We start from the raw sequence: 17,018 nt of genomic DNA, 5'->3' as shown, positions 1-17,018 counted from the left end.
CCTTTTTCTGTATTTAGATACTACTCATTACAGCGACAGAGCACGACAACCACATAAGGACTAACTACTCATGTCCAAGCATGTGGAATGTATATAGTTGGTAGGAACAGAGGAACTTTAGAAAGTTTCATTATAACAGGACTCATTTCCTACCAGAGAGGTGAAAGCCATATGAACACATCTTGATTTAGACTTCCAGAAAAAATAAATTATTATTACTTACAGTCCGTAATTTTATAATTATTAGATAGAGAGCATGGAAGTCACTTCTACTTGAAATATTCATACATATCCAGACTCTGAAACAGCAACACTGGCAACTGTGGAGGACATCTGTCTCTGTGCATTGCCCGGAAAACAGTGCTTACAAATCACTGAGCATCACCCAACATTTTTTTTTAAACAGGTACAAGGGAATCAATCATGCAGAGCTTTTTAGCAATTGTCCCCATCTCTGACAGTCAAGCATCACATGTAGCCACCTGCTAGACAGTTTTTATGAGCAGTTTGTGAATAAGGATGCTGTCAAAGTGTCATGTTGTATTCACTCAAGACATAAAAAAGGATAATATTTGAACTCGTGTTTTTACCACTAACATTGTGTGGTAGCTTAATGGAGGTCAGTGTGGACGGCCCCACTGGCTGAGTTTCATCTGTGTTAGGCAACTCATTCAAATGTTGGTGACTCATTCAAAGACACACACACAGCCATGATGAGGTCAGTGACAGAAATCTAGCACCTGAATAGAAAATCTGCAAATAAAAAAGCTGTGTAGCCAAGCAGGAAAGTGTTCCAGAGTGAAGAGACAGTCTTTTATGCTCAAACACAGTTTCAAAACCTTTAGTATCTAATAGTATCCTTTATCTCTTTTTCTAGTTTGTCTGTGGTTTCTATTGCATACATTGTTACTGTATATTTATACCTTATTCACCAGTGTGGTTTTTCTTTTTGATTTATTATTTGATTTATTTATTTTGATATCATGAAGATTGTTACATCTACCAATGAGAGTTATTATTTAGCAAATTAATTAAAATTATATTAAGGTCTATGTATTAACCAGTGCAACAGGGATAAAAACCTTATATGTCAAAGCTCAGAAGCAAAGAAGGCAGAGGTACCTACCAGTAACTATCTCACCAATAACTACAACTAAAATCTATATCGAAACCTTCTTAAAAAAACTAACAAACTGGCCACAGGAAATGTTGCAAATTTAGTGCTGAAGAGAAAACTGTGCGCTCTTTACACCACAGAAGCTACATGACCTTGTGTTTATTTTCATCTGAAGCTAATGAAGACTTCCTTCCTTGCTTGCAGCCACAACCTGGTATCTGACACCAGCCACCACCCACCGAGCAACAGTAGTTTTTTATGAATAACAGAAAAAGACTTTGCTTCTGCCTGAAATACAGTTTAGCTGCAGTTTAGTTCAAACATAACGTGACATAAGATTCCTTGTATTCCCTCTAAGGAATATTTATCTCTTCCAACTGACTGTTCTCATCACACACACACAAGCGCCATAAAAGGGCATTAACACATGTTTACCTCTACCATCTGCGATGTTAAAGTGATATGCAGTATTTTTACTTCACTCGAGTATTTCCATTTTCAGCTGCTTCATACTTTGCCTCTGAAACATAGTAAAATCAAATATTGTACTTCTTATTCCACTACATTTATTTAATAACATTAATTACTAGTTATTTTGCAGATTAGGATTAATACTGCAAGTACAGTATAATCACAGGACTTTATTAATCCTCAGATGGAAATTCCAAATCTTCCCAGCAGTACTGGGAAGTACTATAAAGTACTTTATAATCACACGAGGTAGTTACTTTAGCATCTGCAATGTTAAAGTGATGTGCACATGAATGCATCCGTAATTATAATCCGGGGCCAGGGCTATGGTTATGTCAGTTTTTTGGATGCATTGTTATTTCCTACTGTTGATTGTCAGTGACCTGATTCTCCCCTTCGTATGGAGGATGCTTCTAGATACGCGCTATAACAAAACTGAAAGGTGGCCCAAATGGCTTCTCCACTGATTTTTAGAAACAGCTTTCTAATCTTTTATCACCCTTACTTTTAGACATGTTTAGTGACTCTGTGCATCATGGTTTTCACCCCCATACATTAATTCATTATCAAGATCAAAAAGAATGTAATAATTGCAGACCAGTAGGTCAAAGGTCAAAGTGTTTATTTGTCATATGCACAGTTAGTAAACGTGTTTCCTTGTACAATGAAATTCTTACTTTGCCGTCCACATGAATGCCACAAAACACAAATTAAATATAAAGTAGATGAATAAGTAACACTAAATCTAAGGCACTTTAAGCAGCAAATGCAGAGATATAATAAAAATATATAAGAATATAATAAGAGAATGTATGCCACATGGGAGCTGCATGTGCAGTAGTCAACAGTCAATGTGCAATTATGCATGTGAAAACTGAGAAGGTAAACAGTACAGGTCGTCAGTACATGACATATTTCCTGGTAATAAACAGTAAGTTTATTAAATAGATATAAAATGTCAATTAGACCCCTTCCTGTTTCTGGAAATTATTATTAACTAGAGAAATGCATTTCCTGTTGAAAATGCGTGTGGATGCTGATATGCTGAAGGATCACCCTGAAAATGCTGAAAATTTTACTTGAAATTTTGTACAAGTATGCTGAAGTTGAATTTTCCCATTCATTTGAATGTGGCAAAATTTTCAGAATAAAGCTAAATATTTTCAAAGTATGATGTTTTGGAAGAATTCTCAATAGATGCATGAATGTCCTTGAAGAGCTGAACATTTTGATAGCTGAAATAGCTGAAAGTATGCTGAAGTAGAATTTTCCCATTCATTTGAATGGGGCAAATTTTTCAAAATAAAGCTAAATATTTCAAAAGTATGAAGTTTACAAAAGTTCTGAATAGAAGCATGAATGTCCTTGAGGAGCTGAACATTTTAATAGTTGAAATAGCTGAAAGTGTGCAGAAATAGAATTTTCCCATTCATTTCAATAGGGCAAGATTTTGCTGAAAAACACTAAATAGTTTAAAAAGTATGAAGTTTAGAAAAATTCTGAATAGATCCACACATGTCCTGAAAAAGCTGAACATTTTGATACCTGAATGGTTTTTCTAGCTGAAAGTATGCTGAAATAGTTAAGGGCCAAAAAAACGTACAGAAGAATAATAATAAAGCCGAGGAAAATATACTGTGGATGCTGAATCAGCATCCACACAATTACTATTAATTTAGAGTCTCCAATCAACCTAAACTGCATGTCTTTGGACTGTGGGAGGAGGCCGGCGCACCCGGAGAAAACCCATGGAGGAACAGGGAGAACATGCAAACTCCACACAGAAAAGGGTTGGCCGGGGCTCAAACCCAGAACCTTCTTGCTGTGAGGCGCCAATGCTAATCACCGCGCTGCTGTGCCACCCCTATGAATACACCTTTAAAACAAAATTGGCTTTGACAGGTCAAGTTGGGGTCAATAGTTCTAAATGGTTGGTTGGGAGAATTATTGAACATAGAAGTACAAATGTTTTGGGATTTGATTTTTGCTCAGCTTTCCTCAGACCTGCCCTGACATTTCAGATTTCTAAATTGTTATGCTCAGTCACATGGGAGGATGTGGGGATATCATGTCAGCTGGGAGTTTATATCCTATTGCAAGTGAAGGATCTCAATCTTTAGGCCTCGATTGAGTTCAGCTTCCATCTTTCTGATCTCTGATCTTTGTTGCTCCAGCTGGACCTTCATAGAACTCACTGTTCTCTCCCACTCCTGCTCCTTTCCCCGCAGGATATTCCTGAGGTCCGCTGTGGTCTGAAGGTACTCTGCTTTGTCATCCTCATACTTCAGATGAGCCCTCCTCTGGATATCAGTTTGGCTCATACAGAGCTGTTTGTACAACTTCAACTGTATCATGAAGATGTCTTTCTCCTCCTGACACTGCTCCTCTGCCTCTCTCTGAGCAGCACTCAGCTCATCATTCTCAAGAAAGCAGCTGTTAAACTGTTCTTCTTTGTCAGTGTGGCCTTCAGTTCTTCATTTTCACTTTTTATATTGTTACGCTCAGCCTCATGTGTGGCTCTCAGTTGTTCCAGCTTCTCAAAGTGACACTTTTTCTGCTCTGCAGAGATGTTCATTGCTGAGCTTTTGCTGAGCTTCCCTTAGAGCAGCCTTGAGGTTGCTGATTTCTAAATCGTTAGCTTCAGTCTCATGGGAATACACACCCATGTCCGTCAGCAGGGAGATTAAATCCTTTTTCAACTGAATAATCTCAGTCTTTAGGCCTTCTGCTTCCCTGAGGTCAGATTCCATCTTTCTGGTCTCTGATCTTTGTTGCTCCAGCTGGGCCTTCATAGAACTCTCTATCGTCTCCCACTCCTGCTCCTTTCTCTGCAGGGTATTCCTGAGGTGCTCTATGGTCTGAAGGTACTTAGCCTTGTCCTGCTTATACTTCAGATCAGCCTTTTTCTGGGTATCACTTTGGCTCTTACAGAGCTGATTGTATATCTTCAACTGTGCCACTGCTGCTCTGCCTCATTCTGCGCAGCAATCAGCTGATCATTTTCAAGAAAGCAGCTGCAGAACTGTTCTTCAGCTTTTGTCAGTGTGGCCTTCAGTTTTGTGTTTTCACTTTTTATATTGTTAAGCTTAGCAACTGATGGCCACCAATAAGATTTGGTGGCTATTTTGTCTTCCTTCGATCTATCACAGGAAGATAATGAAGGTTCCGGTGTTTGGTCCAGAGGATGGACCTTGTTGTTTTTCCACCTGTTCAATATTTGCTTCATAGTACTTTTTGTACTCTGTGTAGACCCCATAGCAGAAACCAAACTTTGTTATATGTATGTTATATGTACTCTTTGTTATAGATTAGACAACTTCTGAAATCCTTGTCTTCTTCAAATTGTAGTTTCTGTGTGACCCGTGGCTCCAAATGTAATGTGTAATGCACCACCACACCACGACATGCCATGTCAGTGTATTGAAGGTTTTGCAGAATTCTTTTAATATTTGATCTTGTCTTCCTTTCTATTGGCTATTTCTGAATATCTCAGCATAAGTACTGCAGTGGCAATATAGTAACACTATGCATATATTTTATTGTAATTCATTGCAGGGCTGCAACTGATGGTTATCTTTTATTTCCGATTCATCTGCTGCTTATTTGATGATAGAATTAATAGAATGTATAGATGGATATTACTCCAGCCGTCCCTGGTAGGCTAGTGGCGCAGCACTCTCGCTGCTGCGGCCTCGGTTCACGTCAGGAAGGGCATCCGGCGTAAAACACGTGCCAAATGTCAACATGCGAGTCGTCAGTGTGGCGAAAACGGGAAAAGCCGAAAGTGACTTTCTTGTAGATGGATATTACTCTCACATTTGTAGGGTAAATATGAAGCTACAGTCGCCAGGTGTTAGCTTAGCTTAGCAAAAACCCCGGAAACAGTTTCTTACGTTAGGTTGACCCAGTGGAAATTTGCTGTTTTCCAGGAATGAGTGACTTCAGGGACCAGTAACTTCCTGCAGTCTCTGTTTGCTACCTAACATTTGGTCAGGACCATACAAAGGTCTAGCATTAAGTATGTTTATCAGTGTGTTGAATTTTTTTCTTTGTTTAGTTCATAGAATTTCACTAAATAGCCAAGCATTTACAGTTTCCTACAGCCCACGATGACGTCTTCAAATATCTTGTTAGAATATTTAAAATATTGTGGCGGCCCTGACCAGTCTGTGTTAAGTAGGTGCAGCCGTAATGTCGAATAATGTGCTTGTATTGGTTACCGCTGTTTTCTGCGAAATGCCGTGCTGTTCTGGCCAATGTGGGATTGGGGAGGAACAGGTGCGGGAGGGTATAAGAGGGATGACAGGTGGGTGTGCTGTGTTGGTTCTGTTGGCGGGCGATGGTGAAGTTCGGGAAGAGACCTGTAATGTTCTGTTTTGTTACTTTTTCCAGTGAGCACACAGTGCTGCGTTTTGCAACCCTTTTCTTTCTTGTTTTTGTACTCTTTGAATAAAGCCAAGAAAAGACAGAGACGGTGTTCTCCTCCTTGTCAGTCTAGGTGCCAGCGCACAGCTGGATAGTTACATGTCCCAGTATAGGATAGGGTCAGACCAGCTCCACTCATCCAAACCAGTGGAGCGCCACAATATTTTGCTATCACATAAGACACAGAAAAGCATCAAGTCTTTATGATAAAGAAGGTGTAACAAGGTAACACCTCCTATTACTGATTATCAAAATAGCTGGTGATTTGCTGTCAGTCGATTAACTGACTAATCATTTCAGTTTAAAATCCCACCCGTATTTTTCATAACAACAAAAACTAACAGCAAAAAACAGATTATTGGGAAAAGTGGCAGTCATAAAAATATTTTGTCACTATTGTGACATTATCGAGATGCACATTATCCTATAATATTTTTTTCAGTTACTCTAAACAACATCTAGAGTTTTGCTGTTGACTCTCTTTATTTGTGATCGGTTTTGCGTGTCACCGCTTTTTTGGCTCTCTTCCTCATTTCATTACAGGAAGTGAGTTTGCAGTCAGATGCAAAGCTGTTGCCACACTCCGTGACAGGCCGTTCTCATAAGCTCTTGTGAACATGGTGCCATTCTAGTACCAGACTCCGCTGCTGCCACCATGACCCCTCTGGGCCATCATCTCTCTGACAACATTTGATGCCATCACAGCAGGCGAACTTCAGATCCTATAGGTATGTGTTTTCAGTTTACCACATCTACTACATCTGTTATGTACCACTTGTAGTTCCTGTGCATGAAGGAACAGCTATTTCTTCATACTGACGAACTGAGCACTATGTTACTTAATAAGAGACGTCACACAGGCGGGATCTGTTGAAATGTATGCACAGAAATAGATATTTTTGACTAAGCAAATGTACATTATGTGAAATAACTTGTGCTTTGTAGTTCGGGTGCAGGATTTTGCAATGAAAAAATTAGATTAATCACTATTAGCTGTCAGTTCACGGAGCAAGGTTGTTGCAATGGAAAATTGAGGGTGATAACATCTAGCCTCAGCTTCCCCATTCTGCAATGCGTGTGTCAGTTGAGATAGTTCAATGGTCAGCGCATAGGAAGTTAAGGAAGTTACAGACTTTATAATAGAGCAGCAGAGAGAGATGTGGTGGCATAAAAATGCAGCTTTGAGGACTTGAGGAGTACATCGTCTTGCTATCTCTTTCTGCCCCGACTTCAGGCCGGAGGATGGGGAATATGATGAGAGGTGTGAGTGCCGGGAAAAAGGTCAACACTGAAAACCTTGACAACTCTATAAAGAGTAAGCACTCCCTGCAACATTCTAATAACATTAGCTGTTTGTAATAAAAGTATTTTTTAAGATTCTGTGATGTTTCCACTGACAACATTTTGCATTATCCCTGCACTGAAGCGTGTTGATTTCTCAGTTGCCAGGAACAATTTATTTGCATGTTACAATATGCACATCTTTGTTAATCTGCTGGTATCAGAGATGTCATGAGCTACACTTGAAAACAAATCTACAACAACCACTAAAACAGTATTAAATGGCAATAACTTCAGTTCTGTCCAAATCATTATATCTGTGTATGAGCATTTGGCCGTTGGTGAATGCAGTAAATACTGTTCTTGGCAGGTTTAGAGGACAACATGGTGGTGGTGGTTCAGGACTACCCTGCTCCTGAAATCAGCGAGCCCATCTACAGAGTGGGGGAAAAGCTCAGACTCATCACACAGTACGTTTTGTTGTACATTCCTGAATTAAAACAATCCCGTTCTTCAGGTCAGATGCATATTTGGTAGACAGAAGATCACAAACACATATGAGGAAATAAAGTCTGACAGAAAGAAAGGATATCTCATGCATCTAAGTTTAGAGAAGTGCTCGCACTAAAGGTCAGTTGTCAATTCCTCTTTGTTTTCCCTGTGGTCAGGGAGGCTTACTGGTGGAGAGTCCGCTCTGTTCAAACAGGGAAGGACAACTACATACCCAACAGCCACGCAGCCAAAGTGTACCACGGGTAAGTAAATCATAATAAAATTTCTTCTAGTCAAGGCCTTGTTGGTCTGTGTAAACTTGCTATAATTGCAGTGTGCATCTTTTCGGCATTATTATCTAAGATCTTTGTTTTAAGGGAGGTAATGGGAGATGTGTTGACTTTTACTGTCCAGATTAAGAATGCCACAAGTGTTTATTTTAATTCATAATGTATTTTTAGTTGGCTGTTTGAAGGGGTGGGGAGACAGAAGGCTGAAGAACTGCTGCTTCTGCCTGGGAACAGAGTGGGCTCCTTCATGGTGCGGGAGAGCAGCACGGAGAGAGGTGAGAATATTACTCCCCGCAAGGTATGCAGAATGAAGAGTCTATGTAGAAGCATTAAATACTTGTCAAAAAGTTAAGCATTCACCAAGCTGTGGAGTAAAAGACAGGCCAGACCAGATCTACTCAGACTAAAGTCATGAAAAACAACATTTAAGAAGAGAGAAAAACAAGCAAACAGAGTCCAAAACGGACGAGACTGGATGATGTTTCCAATGAAAGCAAATTGCAAATTTGGATCTTGCAAATCTGTTCACACGGTGTAAAGCCATGCCATTTCTGGCAGGGGATGTTTGATGTATGTCAGTACCAATTTCTCTAAGCTCGTATTTTCTGTCTGCAAAGGAAAAATGCCATCAAAAATATTTTGAAAACTCCAACCACAACAAACAAGCAATGAGAATAGTTCACTTATTCACTTTCTTACCTAGTCTTAGATAAGAAAATCAATTCCATTTACATACATGTATAGAAAATATGAAGCTACAGCCAGCAGACCGTTATCTTAGCACCATGACTGGAAACAAGGGGAAACAGTTAGTCTGGCTTTGTTCAAAGGTAACAAACTCCACCTACCAGAACCTTCTTTTAGAGGTTCCCAGGGCCAGATATAAATGTTGCGGTGATCGTGCTTTTACTGTTGCAGCCCCTAAATTGTGGAATAGTCTACCTTTTAATGTTAGATCAGCTCCTGACCTCATTAAATTTAAATCATTGCTTAAAACATATTTATTTGCCTTGGCTTTTAACACCCAGTAGGGCCTGATGCATTCCTTTTAATTTTAATTTATTGAATGTGTGTCATCTGTGTGTCTGTGTTATTGTGCTGTTTTATTTTTTGCACTGGTCTTATTTATTCTATTTTAGTCATTTATTGTTGTTTTATTCTGCTATGTAAAGTACTTTGGTCAACTGGATGTTGTTTTTAAAGTGCTATATAAATAGATTTGATTTGATTTGATCCTAATATCACTAATTGACATGTTATATATCTGGATATTTCATGGAGCTGGTGGAATTACTGCTCCTAGCCAAGACATAAACTACAAAATAACCCCTTATAAAACCACAAATAGTCATTTTTCCACTTACATTTTGGTACAGAGTAAACAAACAAGAGACAAAGTGTTGATTAATGGACATTAGAGGTGCTGAAAGGGAGTTTTAGGTTTGTTTTTTTTTACCGATAAGTGGATTCTCCCTGACAACATTTTCAGCATGAGAGGATCAATAATAACTGATGTTCTTTGATTCTGACAAAATTACAGTAACCTCAAAGCATTATGTGCTTGTTTTTAGGAAACAAGCAGCTTGTTGTCATACAGCAATGGAAAGCGCGTACAGTATTATTAAGTGTACGGTGTGTGTCATATCCTCAGGTCTGTATTCACTCTCAGTGAAGCACAGGATGGTAAAGCACTATCGTATCTTCAGAATGGACAACAGCTGGTACTACATCTCCCCCCGCCTCACTTTCCAGTGCCTCGAGGACATGGTCAACCACTACTCTGGTGCGTAAATGCACAACCACCCGTAACTGAACAGAAAAACATTGGCCTAAAAATAAGCAAAGAGGAAATGAACATCACCCAAAGAGCAATTACGTGCATAAAAATATTTATCATGTTCTTAATATAGAGCTGTTACTTATCAGTGGCTGTCTTTCTATTTGTTTCCATTTCTCACAGATCATCTTTAGATAAAAGCAGGAAATGAGATACAATATGTATGTTTTATAGCAACCACTGGTGCGTACACAGCGGAAAAAAGTGTTAGTGTTAACTATAGCAATAATGCAGTTTTTCCATGCAAACATGGATCACATCCCCTTCACAAACAATTTGTGTGTACGCTTGAGCAGTAGTATGCGAAAGTGCAAATTATGCAACAGTTTGTATTCTGTGTTTGTTTATAAGCATGAGAGCAGCATTTTACGTCTCTGTCTTGGCCTTTTCAGACTGTGCAGATGGCCTGTGTTGTGTGCTAACCTCCCCTTGTCTGTCGGGCGTGGCCCCACAGCTAGATGCAAGCGCTGCAGCTCCACCCGTAGTCATGCGACATAACTTCGACTGGAAGAAAGTAGACAGGTACAGTGGAGGCTCGGTGCTGATATTTATCAGCTTCGTTCATGCCAACGTGGCAGTACACAATGACTGTGGCAGATGGTAGCTGATTTGGTGTCAGCTGATGCTGGTCTTGGATGTTGAAATAGCAAAGATCAGCTGTAACAACTTAGATTACAGCTGCAACTAGCAGTTATATCTATTACATATTAATCTGCTAATTACTTAATGAATTAATTAATCTTTGTGTTTGAAATTTCTGCAAATTGCAGACCAACATTAAAAAAATCCCAGATATTCAATTAAATGTAAAATATGAGCAGAGCAGCCTATCCTCACACTGGAACCAGAGATGAAAAATGATGGATGAAATAATTAGGTAATTATGAGAATAGTTGCTGATTAATTTTCTCTCAAAGGATCATTTCAGCTCAAGTTGTTCACTTGGTCGTTTAAGCTCATTTTGGATTTAAGGGAAATTTCACAGGTGAAGAAGAAAACTGTAAGGCAAAGGTGCTCTGTTCTCATTTAACTCTTCATCTCCTCCCATAACAGGACGCAGCTGGTCAACACAGACAGCTGCGGTGACAACATGGTGAGCTACGGCGTCAGAAACAGCATCGCTGCCTACCTGTCCCTTTCTAGGAATCAAGACCCTGCACAGATGAGAGTGGAGAGCAGGAAGAAAAAAAGTAGATCTCTTTATGGTATCCCCGAAAATAACCTTGCAAACATTGACTATGAAGACGACATCTAGAGAACAGTGCATTAAACAGACTGGATTACCTTCGGATGGAAGGTTATAGAGGGCATCCTCTCAAATTCACCACATTTCTGATGTCGGCAGAGGGCTGTACCGAAAAGCATCTCAATGATCAAAGTGTGTTTTAGTTTCTAATATGAGCACTTTGCAATACTTTAACATTAACACAAACTGCATGATCAGTTACACTTTCACTCAGCTGATAAGAGGGAGCCGAACTGGACGATAGTGCAATTAAACTGTGATGTGTGTATTCTGCACAAGAGCCAGGAAAACAAACAGCCCGGCATTATAATGGTTTAAAGAAGACTTGAATGCTGTGGGTATTACTGGGTAATATTAATATATATTAGTGGCTTTCAAACTATCTTGCTGTGTTGCTAATAAATTTTCACTGGTTGAATGGTCATATTGTGATATTATCTTATGTGATTCTTTGGCAATTTTGACATTTTTACACCTTATTATGATGATGTGGTGAACATTTTAGCAAACTGCTTGCTAATACAGTAGAAAAAGAGCAACATTGGCAATAATGTGGACTCACTTTGCATCCACCTGCTGTAATAACTGTTCAATATTAACTCTCCTTTCTGCTCTGCTTTGGTCTCAACCAACTCTTGACAGAAACATCTGGCTCTTCAGTAGCTAAATGCTCCACTGTGTTAGCCTGCCAGTCACTAACTTTGTCTGCCTGCTGTTTGCTGCTGGGCAGATCTTGTGCAGTGGGTTTGTCTGAGCTTTTTCATTACAAACAGCCTGTTGTAGTTGGAGACCCAGCATTATAGCTGCAAGCCTCTGGGAACTGTAGAGTCAGGTGATCATTTTTCATAGTTTCACTGTTAATATAAAAACACTGATTACAGCAGCTTTATATTAAACAAAGTGTCTGGATTTAGATGAAAGAACAATCACTGGGAAATATAAAACTTCACTGGCACATTTCTACATGATTCACTAAAAGAATCAAACAGCTTGGGAAACAGTTGTGTTTATTATGCATATTTCTGACCACTCTGCACTACCAAAAATAATACTTGTGCACAGCCACTTTATTGGTTCCACAAGATCTCTCACTGTGAATCACTGGCCATGGTCCAGTATTCTTCACTCTGTCTGCTTGACTGGCCATTGTGCACCAAGGCATCTCAGTCATTTTAAACATTCAGAAACCTTTCGTGTTTTTTTTTTAAAAACATAGTCCATGGTTAAAATCTATAGCAACAACAACGGGCAGGAGTTTAGAGAATTCTGAGTTCCTGAATTCAAGTTTCTTCACAAGTATCGGACCAAACTGTTGAGCTTCCTGTGTAGAGCTGTGGCTATTTTTGCTTGTGCAACAGTGTTCCCCTTTTCTCACGATATGACAAGATGACAACAGCTATTTAATATGATTATAAATACCAACACATCTTTAATAAAGACAGAGTAAATATTTATTACGACTACAGTAAAATAATTTGAACTCACCTTCAACATTTTTCATATTTGTGCTTGAGCAACTTCCTCTTTCATATTTAGGATCGTGACCTAAAAAATTATAACCACTAACACCAAAGTACAAACTGTTGGTGAAAACATAAACTTGGGTTTAAATAAACGCAGACACATGTGTCAATAGCTATAGCATTTTGCTTTTTTGCTGGTGCATCTGAGAACAAAAAGCCTGATAAATATGTTAGTGTATGCAGAAGCAAATCAGTCAGTCACTGAGGAAATGTTTAAGTCAGTTATGCATTATTGTAGAGACACAAGAGGCCTTTTAATAGGATAAAATGTTTGCTACACAGAATTAGGCTTATTTTTCAGACTTTCTTTCTCCTGAGTTTTACTTTTGTGTGTGAAATACTGCACAGTTTTAGGTCTTTGGGCCTCTAACATACTCAAAATCAAACGTCTGAGAAAATAACACCACTCACTGACATTAGTTTTTATTAAGGGGTTACAAGCAAAAAAAAAAAATTGTCATGGGGAGGCATTGGTTTATAGAACCTGTGACATTTTCATTATCAGTAATAAACCAATGGATGTGGTGCTGCTGTGTTAGTTTCCCTGGGAACACACAGGAACTTTATGCTGTCTAAGAGTAGCTGCCAGAAGTTTATTTAAGGTACACATCCCCCAACTACCACAATGTTGGCAACCTGGCCAGTTTTATTTATTTATTAGTTTTCATTAAATCTATGAGCCAGCTGTTTGTGACCAGTCAAGACAAGCTCAGCACTTTCTGCTCAGTTATAGAGGAGGAAAACAGTTGTGTTGCCTGGTTTTAAAGTCTCATAAAATACCCACAAGTAGCTGACTGAGACAGATGTCATGCAAAGTATGAGTTGAGTGGAACAAGCAGTGATGTAGACATGCACAAACACACACACATCTGGTACTGCTGCACCATGCAGACTCCTGTCCAGTCAGCATTACTCACGCCACCTCAGACTCTCCAGTCCACATGGAACCAGTCTACAAAAGCCTGGAGAAGAAACCAACAGAAGATTATGCTGTAAGTGAATTTTCTTTTGATCACTGACTGTGTGATTTACTGACAACTATGCAAAGCATGAAACTTTTCTTTCTTTCTGTCCCATCTCTTCATTCATATTCAGTCTGATGAACATTCAACAAAAAACAACTCTTCCCCGAAATCATGTGAGCATTTACTGGAACACCCATGCAAACAAGAAAGACAATACTCTTTTATCCTGCCAATCATCACACATCTGTGTGAGTACATGGTGAAAAATGGTCTCAATGGGGACAAAGGCAGAAGAGTTACAGCTCAAACTTAACAAAATCACACACCTGGTAGGAGCATGTTGTCTTTCAAGAAGACCCCAGGTTCAAGATGACTTTATGATGAGACAAAGGGGGTTCTAAGGTGAGTCCTTTGCCATCCATTTTGTTTGATGTTTCAGTGGATTTAAAATCAGGGAAAACACATGAACAGTGCAGTGTGGACCTTTTTTCACTGAACAAAACCAACAAGAGGATGAAGAGCTCATTCAAAATGCACTCTCTACTTTGATTAAAACTGCTGCTTTCCCTCTTCATAGTACTCTACCACATAGAACTGTGGTGAATTCTTGAAGTGGAGATGTAGAGCACAGACCCTACTATTAAATGTTATTTATATATACCTGTATACATAGCATATGTGTTCATTTCCTGTCAAAACCCATCAAACTATGAGCTGTGACTTTGAGTTTAATTTAGTGGAAAAAGCAATGCTCCACTCTACTTTTAACACTGACCACTTCTCCCAGGTGTACAGTAGAAATGTTTGTAGATTTCTATTTTGCTCTGGACTCAAAATGAACACAAATATGGCAACTGCAGATTGAAAGACAGTCGTGACATTTTACTGAGAAACAGCTCACTATGGCTAAAATTATAGTGAAGGTAAAACAAACAAACAAACAAATTTCCACCAAAGGTGTGAAATAATGTCAGAAAAAGAGTGTTTGCTTTAGCAACAACACATGACAACATGTCCTCAAATGCTGAACCAAGGGCCTCAGCCAATACACACAGACAAAACCAAGGCTGTCTAGAGGAGCCAGAGGAAAACAAACAAAAACTGAACATGCATTAAAAAAAGGATCCAGAGGGAATGATCTGCTCTTATGCGACCCGTCTGCTCCCATTTCTAAAATAATTTGTGGCTGAATGAGGCAATGTTGTTCATGCTCTCATAGAGTCCTTGTTTCTTATTTTGTCATATATAATGAATCTGCAAAGGAAAAGGAAAGTAAATGGGAAATAATAATAATGAAACTGGATAATAATAATAAAGAAATAAAAATAATAAAAAATAAATAGTACATAGGAAAGCAAAGCATAGTAACAATACCTGCAGCAGTAACATGAGTATGCAGTGCTATGCTTTGTACTTTCACTGACATGTTGTTGACAACTTTGTTCAAAGATGTTTGTAATTTCTGCATAAGGAAAAAAAATACTTGAAACCGCTGCTTTAGCTGCTGGACATGAGTGAGCTTGCTAAAATTGAATAGTTTGATATTTCTGATTAGCACCAATAAAGCTGAACAATGAAGGTACAGATTAGCACCTTAATGAAATGTTGAGAAGTCTATTGGAATGGCCAAAACCTGAAAGAACATTTTTAAAGACAACAAGCATTTGGATGTGGAAATCTTCAGTAAGAGAGAGGCATAAATGAGTTTTTAAGGGAAGTAGATGAAAGATGGATATTTGGACAAAAAGGAACGAACTGCTTTGCTGTGATCCAGCTGCCAGCTGGGTTAGAGACCATAACACCCTGCTTACTGCTGCAATGCAAGCAAACACAAGAGGGGGAGAGGCCCTCTTGGAGAAAAGTTGACTTTCCATGAGGAGATTTGCAAGGAGCTGCTTGCCACGTGGCTTCTTACAAATAATTAATGCAGGCTAGGTAAAGGCACTATCTAAGTAGAAATTTCAATTGCTGGCAAACCTAAATAAACCCAGTTGCTGTCTTAATATATATGCATATCCTTTTTAGCATGTCATAAAAGTATCTTGTGAAGTTTTACTGCTTTTACAAAAGAAAGCATGTGATAAAAATCTCAAGCTGAAACCTATAAATTATTCCTTGTTTGTGCAAGAGGATTTTATCTGGCAGTGTGTGTGTTCTTTCCACTGCCATCAGCTCCTGTTCAAGCTGATTTGTCTTTGGAAAATGACAAGCAAGATGACAGCTTTGAGCAAATTACTGCAGGAATGTACTTCCTAGTGAGTGAAAAGAAAGAGACCGGCATAAGGTCAAAGAGGTGTAAGATAGATGAAACTAATAAGTGATTGATTATACTGGTTCTGCTAGACTACTGGCTCACAACTACTGTAACATTCTTTTTTCAGATTGGACATTAAAATGATTAACAACACATTTGCTTGTATTTTATGCTATAAGTTATAGTTGTTTACTGCCCTAAACTGACACTCATCAGCTGAAACTGGTTTAGACCACTTCTTTTTGTTTTCACACTTGAGAGGTTAAACTGAAATGAGATCATAGTCTGGGGTGAAAACTCTGTATGTAAAATGCCAACCTTTAAGGAAACCAAGAGAAACTTGTCTGGCCACTTGGTTCCACACAACACAAAGGTGATAACCTGTATAAACAAATTGGCTGAGATGTCCTGCAGCCTATCTGTTCAGTTGTAATTTAATTAGGTGTATCCTGTTCAATTGATTGCTCCCACTGTGAGGCAAGGAAACACCACCTGTTGTAAAACATTTCTCTAAAGGAATATTGTAACTGGCAGGCAGAAACCTCATATCTCCACAGCCTCTTACTTTTCAGGAAATGAAAAAAAAACCCGTGTATCTAAAATAATTCAACATCACAATGCTATAGTTGATATTGCATCTTTATATATGGTTACTTACCTACGTGTGTCGTTATATTGTTAACATTTTTCCTGAATCAAATGAGACTATGAGATTTTGCAGACAGATTCATGCTCCAATAGAGTTAAGAGATTTAGTCACAAGCCTTTCTTAATTCTTTTCATTGGTTAAATGTTTGTAAAACTCACAGACAGATGTAAATGGTGATCAGCAGCATTGATGTATGAAAAATAAAAATGGCAAAATATGGACATACAAGGTTTCTGCTCAACAGTGATGATATGTTTCAACTAAAGGGGTTGATGAGCTGACTTGCCTCAGAAAAGCTCTGACATGATTGGTTGCACTTTTGTCCACTGATTACCACAGAGAAAGCTATTAATAATTTGATGTGGAACAACATTACAAGAGCTATGCTGCTCCTTTGCAGATGTGATGTTCGTAAAATTCACAGGACCTTCAGATTCAGAGTAACAGAAGCTCCGGGGTTTTTGTGGT

General features: G+C 38.7%; 1 protein-coding gene across 3 annotated transcripts; it reads left to right on the top strand.

The window, feature by feature from the left end:
- Positions 1 to 5,361: 5,361 nt before the first annotated feature.
- Positions 5,362 to 11,583, top strand: sla1a (Src like adaptor 1a). 3 transcript variants are annotated; one of them, XM_020606801.1, is made up of 9 exons: positions 5,362 to 5,413; positions 6,557 to 6,741; positions 7,248 to 7,328; positions 7,665 to 7,764; positions 7,963 to 8,049; positions 8,248 to 8,351; positions 9,728 to 9,859; positions 10,306 to 10,435; positions 10,967 to 11,583. In XM_020606801.1, the coding sequence occupies exons 3-9, from the start codon at positions 7,256 to 7,258 to the stop codon at positions 11,166 to 11,168; spliced, it is 828 nt and encodes a 275-aa protein (XP_020462457.1). In that variant the 5' UTR covers positions 5,362 to 5,413; positions 6,557 to 6,741; positions 7,248 to 7,255; the 3' UTR covers positions 11,169 to 11,583. The 3 variants fall into 3 exon arrangements, with proteins under 3 accessions (XP_020462457.1, XP_020462455.1, XP_020462456.1); XM_020606799.1 differs by having other exon boundaries at positions 5,377 to 5,606; XM_020606800.1 differs by lacking the exon at positions 5,362 to 5,413 and adding an exon at positions 5,774 to 6,238.
- Positions 11,584 to 17,018: the final 5,435 nt, after the last annotated feature.

The sequence above is a fragment of the Monopterus albus genome, unplaced genomic scaffold (assembly GCF_001952655.1).
Source record: "Monopterus albus unplaced genomic scaffold, M_albus_1.0 scaffold82.1, whole genome shotgun sequence".
NCBI lineage: Eukaryota > Metazoa > Chordata > Actinopteri > Synbranchiformes > Synbranchidae > Monopterus > Monopterus albus.
Note: the sequence above shows the minus strand (reverse complement) of the source record. Positions and strands in the feature narration are given on the sequence as shown.